At 29.3% G+C, this 17099-nt stretch overlaps 1 protein-coding gene across 1 annotated transcript; it reads right to left on the bottom strand.

The window, feature by feature from the left end:
• Window positions 1-2582: 2582 nt before the first annotated feature.
• LOC129912075 (protein tipE) lies at window positions 2583-16940 on the bottom strand. Its single transcript, XM_055990182.1, has 2 exons — window positions 13853-16940; window positions 2583-2957 (listed from the first exon to the last, which is right to left on the bottom strand). Exons 1-2 carry the CDS (start codon window positions 15022-15024, stop codon window positions 2894-2896), a joined length of 1236 nt encoding a protein of 411 aa, XP_055846157.1. The 5' UTR covers window positions 15025-16940; the 3' UTR covers window positions 2583-2893.
• Between the last annotated feature and the right edge of the window lie 159 nt (window positions 16941-17099).

Raw genomic sequence — 17099 nt, forward strand, 5'->3', positions numbered from 1 at the left:
TAGCAAAAGTGGCTTATGCAAAATACTCATGCATGCGCATGATTAAAACCTATATTTCCTATAAGTTTGAGATTTTTGCAGACTTTTAAAAATTCCAAAAAAATAAAAGACTACTCAAAAATGTCCCTAAAAATTAGTTGTTTTTCAAAAATTTTTATTTCAAAATACAGGGCCTATGAAAAAAATCCGTATTATACCCATAATTTTTTTTTTAAATATCTTTCTAATATTGCAACTCAAATTTCTGTGCAAAATTTTGCGTACCTGTAATTAGTGTTTTGTCGAAGGTCTATGACTGCAAAAAAACCTTCACAACTTGGTTCTGAAATTTTTTTGAATTTTTTCAATACCGTTTTTATCTATTGAATAAATTTGTCTATCATTTAAAAAAAAGTCAACTCATTACGATTTACCGTTTAGAAAATAGCCTCTTTTTTCTATGTCATGTTACCCCTATTTACCCTATAAAATCTTAAATTTTTTTTGCCTTAAACCTTCTCCTCTTATGTCTCTTTGATTTAAAAAAAATTTAAGAAAATAAGTCAGTCGATGTGGCCGTTTAGCGAACGTACACAAAACCAAACTTTAATATATATAATAGATGACCATTTTTGTAACGATCAATATTTTCGACTTTTTATGTCACTTTTTGAGTTTTTGTCTATAACTTGAAAAGCAAGCCGAGTTTGAAAATTTTTATTAAGTAATTTTTTGTATTATAGAAAAATATTTTAAAACTAAAATATTGTAAAAAAACTTAAGAAAAACTATTCAAAAAAGGAAAAAAAAAACAAAATTTTGTATATTTTTACTAAATGGTCTATTTTTATCCTTTGAGCATTTATAGATATTAAAACATGAAAAGGAGAAAAGAAGATACTTTATCTTTCAACATAATGGTCGTAAAAATTGAATACGGCTAAAATTGGAAAAAATATGGACTTTCAAAATCTACTATTTTTGGTCTCATAACACTAGACAAATTTTCAATAAATTCAAAATAGTCGGTCCATGCAAAAATACTTTCCAGTTTAAATGATTAAGAGTTTAAATCACTTTGGATTTATTAATGTGATTACATTCTTGTCAACAAATGTTTAAAACCAATTGTTCAAAACTCCTGTTTTCAGTAATAGTGTTCTTTGTATTTTGAACAAAAATTTTTTTGACACCAAACTTTGAACTTTCTGTTCTATTACCACGAATCAATGTGAACATCAATCTGACAATCTCAAATAAAACTGATACAAAACAGAAAAACATATCTGTCCCAATTTCAGTTGATCTCCTCAATTTTATAAAGATTTAACATTAAGATTGCCACCAAAATTAATTGAAAAATAAAATACTTAATTTTTATATAAGCTTTTAAGTTTTGGCAACAAATAGTTTTTTGAATGAGTTTGAATAACATTTTTGTTCTTATTTAAACCATTGCCCTTTGACACGCAAACCTCTCTTATAGATCGAGTATGATTTTCTAGAAGAAGCCCTGTTAAATTTATATCTTTCTCTCAAGTCTATTGTTACAAGATACTTCATAATATTGATTATTATTGTGTAGTTTTTTGTTTTCGTTTTTGTTATATTGAAAATGCCTTCTTAAGTGGGTGCCTTTTCATATCATAAGCTTTATTAACTTGCTTTAAAGTGGAAAAATTTATAAAATGAAAGTTACTATTATGTATTTTGAAACAAAAGAATTCCCTTGGCTATGCAATTTTATTTTTTTTAATATATAAGTGGATTAATGTAAAGCTTAAAAAGAGTGAATTCTTCGATGGATATTGTGCCAAACTGCGCTAAAATAAATTCATATATATATTTTTTTTTAATTTAATTTTCTTTTTGTATTAAATTTTATTCACAATGCTAACACAATGCAGCAATAATAAAATTATTTAAAGCTTTTATTTTGTTTTTTTTTGTTGTTGAAATTTTTATTTTCGAAATAAATTTTTTTTAAATTTAAATTACAAGTACATTTTATATTTTTTCTATATGAACTTATTTATTTTTTTTTTTTTGTTTATTTTGTACCGATTTTCAAGTTGCAATTCATATATAATTATTTTTATTTTATTTATTTATTTTATGTAGCTAGCTATTTATTATTGCATTTTTGTTTTGTTTGTTTGAATTATTGTTGTACACAGAGAAAAATATGACCCGCTTAAAACTAACAGATTGCCATATTGTTTTACCGTTTATACATTTCATAAGGAAATCTTATTAAAATCAACGATTAATAAGGTTTTTTTAAGGAGATTTCTTATAATTTTTATAGAGAAAATCTTATTAAAACTTGACTGAAAAGTTAATTTTTTTTGCAACTTAGCACAAGAACAAAAATCGCGGTCATCATTTTCATCTCAGGTTGGTTCAGGTGGTAAGGTGGGCGACTAATGATTTGAAGTCTCCAGTTCGATTCCCAGCCTGGTCATCGTTTTTTTTTATTTTTTTGCAGATTTTAAAACAATAAGGAAAACCCGATTGTTTTAATAAGGTTTCCTTCTTGGATGAAAACCATAGAGAAATCTTATTGTTTTTGTTCTATTTTATGTGGTCTATTTTTCTCAGTGTATGTTTTAATTGTATTGAATAATGCGACCGTTTTTTTTGTATATTATGTAAGTATTCTTTGTTTGTATGAGTAAGTTCGAAAAAAATCTATGCAAATGATATAATTTTTTTTTTGTAAATTTTTTTTTTTTTATTTTTATGTGAAGAGTGAAAAAGTTATTTATTATTATTATTCTATTTTTTTTTGTAATAATTAATTGTGGACATTATTTATAAATATCCTTAACTGTCTACATTTTTGTGTGTGTTTTTTTTTTATTTTACTTTCCAAAACGAAATTTAAGATTTTCCAAACCATGTACTTGGCGTTTTAAACTGCCGCTGTCGGCCCAGGGGGAGTTGAAATACTGGTCGTCATCGTCTTGCTCAAGTTTCTGTAAAGGACACAACAAAAAAAGGATATTAATTATCAACCATCACACAGACACACACACACACAGATAGATATAAAAAAAGAGCAATATATCATCATAAAACAAATTATATGAAAGGATTTATTGTGAACAAAGGCAATTAAAATTTTTTTTTCATTTTTTAGTGCATACATAAAAGGGCTTTATGTGATTCTTTTGGGTAAAACAATGAATCCTTTTATATTCTCAAACAAAATAATAAAGCCGCAACAGAGAGGAAGATGAGAAATCCTTGCTGCTTGGCGGTGGTGGTGCAACAAGTTGGATTGGAAATAGAAATATACAATAAGGATATAAAAAAAAAAAAATGGTAGAAAAGGGTTCATGTGGATTGTAAAGGTGGAGCGTGCCGAAGCAGATATACCATACGCAGAAAAAAAAGAAGCACGTTCATGCTACCGTTGCGATATGCAACTGGAATCCTACAACAATTCATATTTTCTATGTGAGTTAAATGGCATTTTATTCACCCGAGGAATTATAAAAGTTGCTTTCTTCATAGACAAAAACCATAACAATGGCATTGCGGAGGAGAATGGAATGTAAATACAAAGAGACGAAGAGTAAAAAAAAAAAAAAAAATTCCAACATAAAGTGATATGAAATTGGAGCTGATCTCAAAAGGATGCGGATTAATGCAAATGAGTGGAGCTTATCTCATGTAGCTATTTGCTTGCTTGCCATGATGGTATATGTGTGTAGGGTGAAAAAGTTTTCTTAACTTTTTTTTATAACAAAAGTTTGTGACAGACTTTATTTAATTTTAAATTGATGTCATGTTTGTGAAAAAAAAAAAAATAAAACTTACTGACATTAACAATGTTGTAGATTTTGATTAACTATATAAAAGTTAATTTTAAACTATTATAGAGAGTAACTTTATGTGACACAAACATGTGTAGGTATGTATTTGTTTTTTTTTTTTTTTCTGGAAACTTTGACAAAATCAATTTTTTTCATTTCATGTCTTCATTGAAAATATTTTACTTCTCAAGAGTATTTGACTTAAAGTAAAGTGACGTTTTAAACAGGGCATTTCCTTGAATCAAATGAAACATTTTGTGTCTATTTTCAATGATCTATACAGTCAAAACTTATGTTTAAGGATAATAAGGCAGTCGATATTTTTACACTTAAAGTGACTTTTAAAATTCCAATAGTGGGTGTTGTGTCTCTTGCTTAAAAATTCGATGCTATTTATGCGGTCGCTTGACCTACAAAAAAAGTAGGCACCAGTCCACTTGTCAATGCTTATGAAATAGTGTGATACTTTAAGGAACCCTGTAATTCTGAATGAAAATTAGATTTTTGGTAACTTTTAAAACATTCAACTTTTAGAAAAGTTTACTGGGCCCATTATTATTTTGAACGCCTCATATATTTCAAGGGGGAAACCGACGAAGTTACGAATACCAGAGTTACGGGCGACAGAGTTACGAGCGTCAAAGTTACGCGAAACCGAAGTTAAGAAAACCTGGGTTACGAATTCTAAAGTTATGTTAAGCTATGACATGTGATTTTTGGGTTGGCAACAATTGCGAGGAACGACATGGAATTATGGAAATACAAACAAGAGATTAACATTTTTCTCATTGGTCAGAACTAAATGAGTAAAGCGAAAATAGGTGTTATTTAATCTTGTAAAATTTTGATTGGATAGGTATAGATATACATAAATGGTCTTGTTTTTGTGAGAAAATCGCAAAAACTTCTAATTTGTCCAACTAATATTGCAAATACCTATTTTTTTTTCTATTACTTAATATAATTATTCATAGCGTATTTTGTAATACCCACTTTGTTATTATTTATATTAAAATAATAACCAAACCACCCCTTTTTTTTACAGACGTTATTTTGGTGTGGTGAACTGTTGTTGCAATTGTTGCCAACCCAAAAATCACATGTCATAGCTTAACATAACTTTAGAATTCGTAACTCTAGTTTTTCGTAACTTCGGTTTCGCGTAACTTTGACGGCCGTAACTTTGCTGCGCGTAACTCTGTTATTCGTAACTCCGTTACCATTTCCTTTTATTCAAAGCAAATTTAAATTTAATTATTGAAACCATTAGTTTTATGATTATGTTTAAATTTCATTAAAAAAAACTCTCTTCTTCAAACCAATTCTCACGCGTCCTCTACAGTTGTCCCACACGTGATATTTATTACTATTTTTCTTATATAAACTTTAAAAAGTTTTGTAAACTAAATGCTTCTTTCACTATCCCAACCATTACAGTAATAAATAGACTGTTTGTGTGTTAAAAATATGTAATCAAATTCTGCTCTGCCCATTTTATTATCAATAAATTTTACTATTGGTATCATGAAAGTCTGCGTAAACTCATTACAAATTATATAAAAATTATTATAATAATTATAATATCGGGTAAAAAATTAATTATACAATTCAGGTTTAAAATTGCGTTAGATTACATATTGAAATTTTAAATAAAAGAATGGAATTTAATTCGAAACGCATTGTTATAGTTATTAAAATTGTCCTTAATCTTCTTAAAGTGATTTCATACATTTATTATTTTACATTTATTACAATTTATTTAGCAATTTTTAGAGTTTAAACATAAACGGTCACTAGGGCGTATGTGTAGCATTTTTTTCTTCACTTAAAAAATATCGAATTTTCATGACTTTTTTTCGAAACTCTGGTAAATAAAAATAATTTAACTTCTCTGCAACTTGCCGAAGTTGCAGTCTTTGTGAAAAAGTAATTCCACGGCAACTCAACACCAAGTGAATTGAATGAAGTGTTTTTCAACACTTGTAATAATTTAAAAAAATTGCAGTTGATAAAGTTTTAACTGTTATTCATTTTCATTCCTTTCCTCCAATTTACCAATATTTTTTAATTAAATGCTCTTAAATTCCAGGAAACTTTTATTAAAAGCAGTGGTCACTGTGGTGTATGTGTAACATTTTCGTATGGTTAAACTTTAAACTTCATAAATCATAACAAATCTTTTTTAAAGAATTTTTTTCAGTAAAAATTACAAAATATATTTTCCAATCCAGAACTTTACAGAACGTTAAATTAGGCGAAAAGATAAAATTAATGGCAATAGACAAGAGACAAAACGCAATTTTCAAGGTTCAACCTAAAGCTACGTAGAAAAAAAAAGAAGAATTTCGCCTATTTTTTAAAACATGATTATCACAAATCCAAAGAGAAGAAAATCAACACACTATGCATAAAAAGTAGTAAAAACTAGCAAAAGAAAATTAATAAGTATAAACTAGTTTTGATATGCACAAAATGTGGATAAAAAAGGTTTATACTTAAAAATATTTCAAGTAAAAGCATTTACTATTCCTTATGTATATCACCCAGTGTAATGTATTTCCACATTTTATTAGTTGTTTAACAAGAACTAAAATATTCCATTAAAATCTTAATGCAAAATTAATAAGGATAAATAAATGCCCCGATGTCCGATAAAGGAAGCAGTTCAATTTTGAAAATCGAACAAAAAATGTTCTTTTCGGGTTGAGTATTAAAAATCAAAAGTCATTTTTTGAATATTCTAGGCTAAAGGGTGATTTTTTAGGGCATTTCAGAGACAATTTTGGCTATAGTTTGTAAAAAAAAAAGTAAATTTTGAATCGTAGGTACCATATACATAAATACTTAGCATTCTCTTTAAAAAAAAATAAAAGAGCTTATTTTTAAGGCATTTTTATCAAATCTTTTGAATCTTTGCTCTTATGCCAAATGGAATATTTTTTTTTTTGACTGATTTCCACAATTTTTAAGATCTTCAATTATACAGGAGATTATGCTTTCAGAGGACAAAATTTTATTATTATTTTATGTTTTAAGATATCAACATATTTTTACATTTTAAACAACCACTTTGACGTAAATTTACGTACATACAAAATAATTAAGGTTTTATATAAATTTGTTTTATTAAAGATTTATTGAAAAAAATCCATTTTATTTTATCTCTCTAAGAAAAATTCAAAGAAAAAAAACCTTTTTTTGTATATGTTGATATACATAGTTATTTATTCTTAAAGACATAAAATATGTTTATCAGATTACGCTTGTCAGAGAAGAAATTTATGAACCATTGAGCTTATGAGATTTTTTTTTTCTTTCAGAAAAAATTCAATGTAAAAAGAGGTAGAAATAAAAACAAAAACTTGTGCATCCTTGTGTCGTTTCCATTGAAATTGAATGTTCAAAAATAAAATAACAAAAACTAAAATATTACAACCATGCCAAACACAAGAAAAAACAAAGGAAAGATTTTCCTTTTTAAGAACAAAAATAAACAAACAAGCAAAAACACCCCTTGCATGTATTTTTTTATTCATCTTGTCACATGAAACTGGAAGAAAAAATAATAATAAATTTCCCTTAACGATGTTTCAAAACAAAAAAAAAAAAAAAAAACAACTACAATGGTTTACACAAAAAAAAAAAAATATACATACAATAACAACAATGGAAAAAGGATATACAAGTGTTGCACTTAATTGGGACAAAACAAGCACCAAGAGGAACCATATACAACAATCCTTATATCTAACCTATTCACGGTGAAAAGGAGAACTCACTCACATTTGACGACAAGCATCTCCACCAGCAAATGGATATCACTTACTTATTCACTTAAGTCTTCCAACGCTACTGATCCCCATATAAATAAATATATATGTATGTAAACATATAAATTCATATGTTTGTATGCACAGGTACTTGTATATTTATATATGGGTGATAACAAAATCAGAAAAGAGGAACTTGAAAGGATCAAAAGTATAGCGAAAGTGGTGTAGATAGAGATACACTTAAGAAACAACATATCTATATACATTATACAATTGTGCACTTCAGGATGAAAGAAAGAAAAGAGGATATGATGGGCCCAAGGTTACCATATCACACATATACGAGTACACCTCTCTACCACCACCTCAAACACCACTACACCACATTGATTGATTGAAAATGAATCCTCTTCAGAAAGCTTAAATGGGTGGCAGAAAATCATTGACAATTTAATTTGTTTTTCAATTTTTTTTCTCTTTCTTCTTTTTTTTTGTAATTAATTTGGTTCCACCAGGGTAGCCAGCAGCCCTCGAAGTGCAGCACTGGCAGCCAGCTGGCTGCAAATGAAATTATATGCACGGTCGACTGGAATTTAATAGGCTTTGAAATAAGTTGCCAGTTAAGATGATGATTCTTATAGTAAAACGTTTTTCGATTTCTCTCAAAAATAGTTTAAGACAGATTGTAAATCTAAATTTATCAAGTAATCTCAAGACAAAACAAGATATAAATTAAGACTTTTTGCTATCCTAATTCAATTTGAGGGGAGAGATCGTCAAGAGAAATAAAAGGATATAATAAATTACCTTAACACAAAATGATTAAATGATACGATTAGATTTTTAATTTAAATTAAAAAACTCTCACTATGAGAAAAGAACGATAAAGTAGATAGAAAATAATAATAATTAGCTATGATGAAGAGGGCAGCAGAGGGCTCTAATGAGATTTCAAATTAAAAAAAAATGTTGATAATGAAGAGGATAATTAAATGAGAGAGTCCAGAAAAGCGTTGATAGATTGTTTATCAAGTTATATTCCTTTACTCAGTACAAGAGTTTTTTGTTTATATGAAAATATACATTATCTAGCACTGTATTAAGTATACTTATTGATTTATTACCTTGACCTGTTTGTTTTGTTTGCATTTACTTTGTAAGCTTTTAGATTGTCAGTGAAGTGAAAAAACCATTTTTCCAACCAAACTTTTAATGACAAACTTATTTATACATAAAAATCCTTTGAAAGAATGCTGTGAAATGATAGACTCGTGTTACTTGAAAAAAAAAAAAAATAGTTCAAGAGATATGGGCTTCTTGTTGGCTTTTTAGCAAAAGAACAATGTTTTTGATTTTTCTCACCTCTCGAAATTTGGCGGTGTTCTTATTTTTTAAGTGGGCAAAAAGTGAAGGATCGACCTAGTTTTTTTTTTTATATTCGTTGTGTTCCCTAGAAATGATAAAATCTGAATTGTAAAGAAATATGGTTCAGTTTAGTAATGTTTTTTTTTTTTCTTTTTTTTTTAAGTCCGGTGTTTTATATTTAGGCTTCAAATTTTTAATATGTATTATCTTCTTCTAAGAAATGATGTATGTAGATTTGAGATAATATCAAACTCAAATGGAAAGTTTATTTTAAAATTTTAAGTCCTTCGAAATATGACAATTAAGCACCTAAGAATAAAAGCTTTTTATTCAAAAATTGAAGGGGATCGGGTCAAAATTCTGGCTTCAAAATTCTGCTTTTTACCTACTTCCAAAAAGGGGGAGGTATTCAATTCGCCTGTATTTTTTTTTTTTTTATGTTTGTTACCTCATAACTTTGGACTGAGTGAACCAATTTTGATAATTCTTTTTGTTTTGGAAAGCTGATGGCTGCAATGTGGTCCCATTTCAATTTCGTTCAGTTATAGCCATAGAAACTATTAGAAAAACCATAAAACCCAGTTTTGATCCATGGAAGTCGGTTTTGTTTTTTGATAAAAAAGATTATTTAACGAAAATTCTATTTTTCAAAATTCTGCTTTTTTTCTATTTTGCTTTTCAAAATTCAGCTTTTCAAAATTCTGCTAGCATTATACTTGAACAAAAAAATTCTGCTAATTCTGTTTTTTTTTTTTTAGAGCAAATACGCTGACTAAAGAAAAATACACCTCATCAATGTAGTTCAACATTGGTATGTACTTTCCTAAATTTTTTTTGTTTAAGTGTCGAAAATATTTTTTAAAATGCATTGAGTGACTTTCTTTCAAATAAAATCGATAACTTATTGGAATCGATGTTGTTTGATACAAAATATTCCTTTTCTTATTCAAATTTTTGAATAAATCATCTTTATTTGATAAATTAAAAAATTTAAATTATTTTCGGAAATGTTTAGTAGGTATTAAAAACCTTTTCTTAATATTTTCAAATTTATTCATTTATAAAACAAAAATTAATATAAATTCAACGAATGACAATTTATGTAGGTAAGTTATCAAATAAGTAGATAATTTTTCAAGAAGATGATTTTACAGAATTTTGCAAAAAATTAAAAAAGGGTTTGGAAAATGTTAAAAAGCGCGCGCTTTTTGGAAAATGTTAAAAAGAGTCCGCTTTTTAACATTTTCCAAAATCTTTTTTAATTTTTTGCAGAATTTTGAAAAACAGAATTTTTAAAAACAGAATTTTGAAAGCAGAATTTTGCAAAGCAGAATTTTGAAAGCAGAATTTTGACCCCGGCAGAATTTTGAATCCAACCCAAATTGAAGATATCTGGTTTTTGCACTGGGTGATTCAGTTTAGTTTTTTTTTGTAAATTTAATTTTTTTTCTGTTAAATTTCATGCATTTTTTTGTAGCTTTTTTCAATCTTAGTTGTAACATCTTAAAGGTATAGCATTAAGATTTTAAACTCCTCTGAAATCGAAATATAGTTTGTAGGTGTTTCGAAAGAAATAATATAATTCATATCTTTATATGTATAGGATTTTTCATACAAAAATATAGTCTCAATTTTTATGTTCATAGCCATAGACACATTTACTGTGTTGTTTTTTCCTAATCCATTAAAGAAAATGGCTTAAAATAAAATTTGATTATTAGTACAAGTAAATAGGCATTAAAAAAGTACATAAAAAGTCTATAAAAAAAGTTGGGTGGAAGGGTGTTTTTTCGCGGACAAGAGGGAGGGGGTGAAGGTCAAAAATATACTGAAAAAAATTGTTTGTCGAATATCATCATATGACACATGTTTTCAAGGTATTTTTTTGATGCTGAATCTAATGACATAAAAATAAAGTCAATACGATTGCTCTAAGAAAAGTTATTGCCGATTAAAAACAAGGGTGCTTGTTTTTTGACTTCAACAAGTAAAATATAACCGAAACCCATGTGAAAAACATGCTACACTGATAAAACTCTGGATGAAGGTTTTAGATAAAGCAGGGACAAAGGATTCATAGAGTTCTTAAATTTATTTTTGGTGAAAGGGTGTTTTTTTGATGGGTAAACTTGTGTGTGAGGAAGGTATCATAACAGCTGACTTAAATTTTATTAATTTTTAAAACTTTGTGTAAATGTTTTGGTTGATATAAGAATTAAGAATCTATAAAAAGTAAAAAATTATCTTGAGTGAAAGGGTGTTTTTTTTTTAAGAAATGATGAAATTCGGAATTAGTACCACAAAAACTAGGAAAAAATTGTTACACCAATGAAAATTGGTAAAATTGTTTCATTTATAACAGAAACCAAGAACCCGAACAGTCTATAAAAAAATTTTAGGTTAAAGGGTGTTTTTTTTTGGGAAATAGGGAAAAATCCGCGATAGGTAAGTCCGATAAAATCAATGGTATAAATGGTACAATTATGAAATTCATTAAATATGTTCTCTTTCCCATGGGAATTACGAACAATGTAAGTCTATAATTTTTTTTTATTTTAAAGGGTGTTTTTTTAGAAGTAAAGAAAAGATGTGTATATTTGAAAAAGTGTGTAATACTAGAGTAATATTAGTGGTACCCTATTGAAATTCAGCAATTATGTTACTTTTAAGATAAGAAACAAGAATCTAAAGTGTCTATAAAAATATCATGGTTTACAGGGTGTTTTTTTGAGTGAAAACAAAAATGATGGGTCACCCTAATGAAATTTGGTAAAACATTGATTTTGGGATAGAAAGCAAGAATAAAGAGTTTTCATAAAAAAAATTTTGGTGAAAGGGTGTTTTTTTCGAAAAGACAGTAAAATTTGTAATTGGTCCCAAAAAGCCAATGATTCGCGTAAAACGTGTAAGAACTTATCTTTAAATGTTTAATTTGTCATCAAAACCATAAATAAAATGAATCCTAATTATAAAAAATTACCATTTTTCATGGAATGCCCCACAAGTTCATATTGAAATATGTCGAAAACTCGAGCTGCTAAATTCGGAGTGACTTCGTATATTAGGAAAAAAAACTGACGAGATAAAGTTTTGTACCAATTTTCAGTGTAATGCGAATTTTATCTAGTAAAAAGACTTATTTGACTGGACAGTTCACCAGTGTAATTTCTATAGGAGTAAAATTCAAATTACTTACTGATTGGGTTGTGTAAAAGATATTTTCTTAAGAAACAGCAAATACGAGCATTTGTACTTAACAATTTTGTAATTCAATTGGTTAGTATTGAAAATATCGATAATTTTTAATTAATTGTATATTGATATACAGTACATTCTCGTTTAACGCAACTAATTAAAACAAGGGCGGTTGCAATGACCGAGGTTGTTGCAATGACCTAGTAAATATTTTTTAGGCTCAATCTGCGGTGGAAATCGAAAAAATCAGAAAACCAACACTCACAAATATATTTAATGCAACAAATTTTTGTTCAATAAAATATAGTTGATATGAAACGAAACAAATGGAAGTTAATTCATTATGATGAGTATAATTTTAATTATTTTATTTCGAAAAATGTGATATATTTCTTTGGATTTTTTAGTTTGTTAGACTTTTAAAATTGACATATCTCGCAGTTTTTGAACAATGAACATTTTTTCAATAAGTGTTCAAATTTGGTCAGTTTATCGAATTTTTGTATTGAAAGTTGCACTTATCGAGTCAATTTTTGTAGAAGAGTTGCAATTACTGCGTCAACAATGATAAAAAATGAGGTGTTGCTAAAATCGGGGAGTTGCGTGAATCGAGAGTTGCTTTAATCGAGAACGTACTGTAGTTCTTTTTTATAATACTTATGTAAATAGGCTTTCTAATGACAAAAAATCTCTTAGGGTGTTACACCATTTCTGACTTCGAACTCGAATCCCCTAACTAACAATCCGAAGATGACGTTTTTTTTTATAATAAATTTCGAAGTTGTATTAACATCGGAAAATGAATTAGATAATAACGAAAGATTGATACCCATCAAATATTTCTTTTTAAAAAGTATATGTAAATATATCAACTCCAGGATTAAAATATGTCGTCACCTGAATACAAGAACCAGCTTACTTCATTTTTTCGTCTTTGAAATGTCTGGGTTTTCATCTTCATTGAATCAATTTGCTTCAACTGCCATAACCATAGGCACTAATTTGTCGATCCTAAATTTGTTATAGTGTTGTTTAACTATTATTTACATAACAAATAAGGAGTCTGACCAACAGTTGAAAAGTTTTTTGAAATTTTTTTTTGAAACAAAATTTAATTAGCTTGGACTCGGGGGACGATATGATCAAACGAACATAATTTTATATGAGACCGTGAGAGTTCTTAAACATTTTTTTTTTTTTTTTCAAGAAACGAAAACTTATGTTTAATGTGAAAATAATCTGTCTTTTGTGAAAAGATTATGTCATCGAATGTGCCTACTGTTTTCTTAACATTTAAAATTAGTCTTGGCCGTTCAAAAAAAAAAGTTATCTCAAAGGGCTCCAGAAAAACATTAAACACAACGCAAAAAAACAAAAACAAAAAAACGTAAAATGATGCCTGTGTTTGGCTGTCGAATTGATTTTATTCATAGCCTGCCTTTTTCTTTGCAAATTAATATAATCATATAATCCAACGCAAATTGTTCACTATTCCGATCTACACATGTTCAAAAGCAATAAATTGATTTTTTACTCTTTGAATGATACATGTAAAAGAAAACACCAATAATATTTTTATTTTATTTCTTGAAAAGAAAATCATCTCCACGTGAAAATATAAAACCTCAATCAAAATGATGAATCTCATAAACTATACCTACCATAGGCATCAAAAACAAAACAAAAACAAAAATTCCATCACTTTTCCCACCCACTTACCCCTGAACTGAATTCGAATTCGATATCACTCCAGCATCCAAACTCTCCCTTGACATATCATCAGCCATTTGTACCTTCAATTGATGACCAAACGAATTTATCTCGGAATTCGGTGTCATTTGTGAAGCTGCCGGCGACAACGAAGTCCCACCATTCGGTATCATAACATCCACACACAAATCATCCGAATCCTCATGTGAATTTATAACCATCTCATCGCCCTCCTCAAAATCAATATCTTCAGCATTCTCATCCAATGGTGCCGCCTCCTCATCCTCATTATAAATCTTAAAATACGCATATGTCAAATAAATCACCGAAATAATAAACGACGGAATCGGTATTGCCATCGAATATACCAAATTTAATGTATTTTGCCAATAATCTAATTCACTTATCACAAGGCTAGGATCCACCTTCGAATAATAACACGGAAACATTGATTTCAGTTTAATATAACGTTTCGTCCATATTGAACAATTTAACATCGGTGGATAGCCACATCCTTTAACATTTGGAAATAATCTCGCTCCAACATAAAAATATTTCGAATTATTACCCATTAGATCTTTATTTAATTCTGATATTTGATCAAATGGTTGACCATCTTCATTATCACTACTATCACCATTATCATCATCATCGTCATCCCCTGACAGACTATGACTCATATCTAGCAAACTATTCTCATCAAAGTTAATGCTCCCTATACCACCCATAGTCCCATCCATACCCACTCCATCTGCATACTCATAGTCCCGAATAGCCCTTTCATATCGGTCTGTTCGTTTGACCTTTGGCATGACTCGTTCCGACCATGCCAAATCTATGTGATATTGAGTGAAATTGAATTCATCCGTATAATTGTACAAGTTGAGTCGATAATTGACACGAATTTGGGTGCATACGTAAATATCCTTGGTGCATCCTTCGCGACACGATGCCCAAGAGCAATTTTTAGCCCCATGGAATGTATCCTGATACATTGTCTCGCATAACGCTGGTACTTCGTCGAATTGCATGAATATGGTGGTGAAGGCTGGTTCGATGACAAACGGCACAAGGAAAAGGAACGCAAACATACTAAACGTTCCAAGCAGAATGAAGAAGGCTGTCGTATAAAAGAGGAGCTTCTCCTTGAATGTACGTTCTTCAGGCGGCTCGTCACCCATTTGGCCTTTTTATTTAATTTTTGTTTGTTTTTTTTTTCTTTCTTTGTTTGTGTTTGTTGTTTGTTTTTTTAGTTGGTTAAGAGGTTACTCTAGGGATTGCGTGTATGTGGATCTTTCTTGTCTCTTTGTTGGGGGACTTTTGTTTAATGTAGGCTAGCCTTTCTATATCACAGAGGCTCCATTATGGCTACTTGAGGTCTGATGAGGACATATAGATTCTAACTAGATTCCATTTATTAGCCAGTAATTGTGGTGTGGCAGCAGCTGTACAACTTCTTCTTACCACAATCATAACGTCTCATTATATCTCTATTTCACACACACACACACACACAAACTCATATAATCATCGCTAGCAATAATTCCGGATGGAAAATCCAGCTATCCTTGTGCTTTAATAGCACTGCGGGGCCTTGTGTGACGTACTATATTCGTCGTACACCCTCTCGCTCTCTCTTTTCCTCTCTCTCTCTCTTCTTCTCTCTATGTCAAATCCACCAAAACGGGGTCGACTTATAAAAACTCTGGTATGTGGATTTTCTAAAAGGATTCTGATGTTTTTATATGGCATAAAACGCAACACAACGACTATATACACGACAATGCTGGGCACCTTTTTATCCTACCACACACACTCCGAAGGATTCAATTATGGTTCATAACATTTTTAATTAAACATGTCGAGCCATAAAGGCGAATCCTTTATTTTCAATTTTCTAATAACAAAAAAAAACTAAAAAAAAAAAAATCACTCATACACCCCCCAAACCCGACCCACGCGACCACCAACCGAACTAATTTTAACACAGTGGACGATGGGTAAATTTGGTGGATTGAAGTTTCTTGCTTAAAAATTTATTAAGAAATTTTCCACACCGAAAGGACATCCACACATATACACAGAGGAGGAATAAAAACGCACCAGTCTCACTAATTTCTTATGTAACATAACAAAAACAAAAGGACACTATATTCACTTCTTTTTTTTTTTTATTTTATTTTATTTTTATATTTTTTTGGGGAGGACTGTAAAAAAGGATAATAAAACAAACTCCCCTCTTATATTTGATTTGGTTCTTATGATTAAGTAACCATTTATTAATGTGTGGTGTATTGTGTATGATTCATGGGATTCGGCGAGGATTTACCGAAGATTTTTTCAAGAATTCATGCGTGATGGACGGACGGAATTGCATAAAAAAAACATATTTCACTAACACGCGACAATGTCGACGACGACGGCGACAACGATGACGACGATAACGGCGACTACGACAGAAAGGACGAATATAATTTTTTTCTTATTTGTACAAGTAAACAATTATTACATTTTTTTTTTTATTTTTTTTTTTCAGTATTCAAGTGTCGCCGTAGTGTATTTCTCCCCTTTTGCTCCTTGTTCCTTTTGTATTAGGGGTGTGGGTCGTCGCGTTTTATGTAACCTTGTTGCAGTGAATATATGATTGTGTGAGTTTTTGATAAATTTGTTTTAACAAAAACGCGTGTTGCAATCCTTTGTGCAATAGTGGCAGCATGGTTTGTCGTCCCTCCTTATTGCATTCATTAGAGAAATTTTTTTAACTTTAAACTATTATAACTCTTTTTGCATTGTGTGTTAGCGCATTACGAAACATTCTATACAACACTAACACACACACATTAACAAAAAAAAAAAAAAAAAAACAACAACAAGAGTAGCAACGGCGACGACGACAACTTGAGAAGGAGGTCCTTTTTTAGTTTGGAGTTTCTTTTGCACCCACCGCTAATACATATCAAACAAATGAATCATAAAAAAAAAGAATATAGCGAATGAGTTTTGCATGGTTAGAATACTCAAGAAATGAACAAATAAAAGGACCGATATCCTTCAAGGATTTATAGAAAATTGATCGCGTTTATGGACCTTAAAGATTTTTTCCCAATTTTTTTTTTTTTTGCTTTTGTATATATTTGATAAAATTTATGACCTGAATAGAGAACAGACCAATTATATATTTATATTATAATTTTTTTTTTACTATAGTGCAAAAAATCGGGTACACTATTCATTATAATAACACCAGAGTAGTGCT

The sequence above is a fragment of the Episyrphus balteatus genome, chromosome 2 (assembly GCF_945859705.1).
Source record: "Episyrphus balteatus chromosome 2, idEpiBalt1.1, whole genome shotgun sequence".
In the NCBI taxonomy this organism is placed as follows: Eukaryota; Metazoa; Arthropoda; class Insecta; order Diptera; family Syrphidae; genus Episyrphus; species Episyrphus balteatus.

Bases quoted from the DNA above. Each gene is read 5' to 3' on its own strand.
- LOC129912075 (XM_055990182.1), bottom strand. From the start codon at position 15,024: ATGGGTGACGAGCCGCCTGAAGAACGTACATTCAAGGAGAAGCTCCTC. The intron at 2,958-13,852 runs GTAAGTGGGTGG...TGTCCTTTACAG, and splicing joins AATTCGAATTCAGTTCAGGG to AAACTTGAGCAAGACGATGA.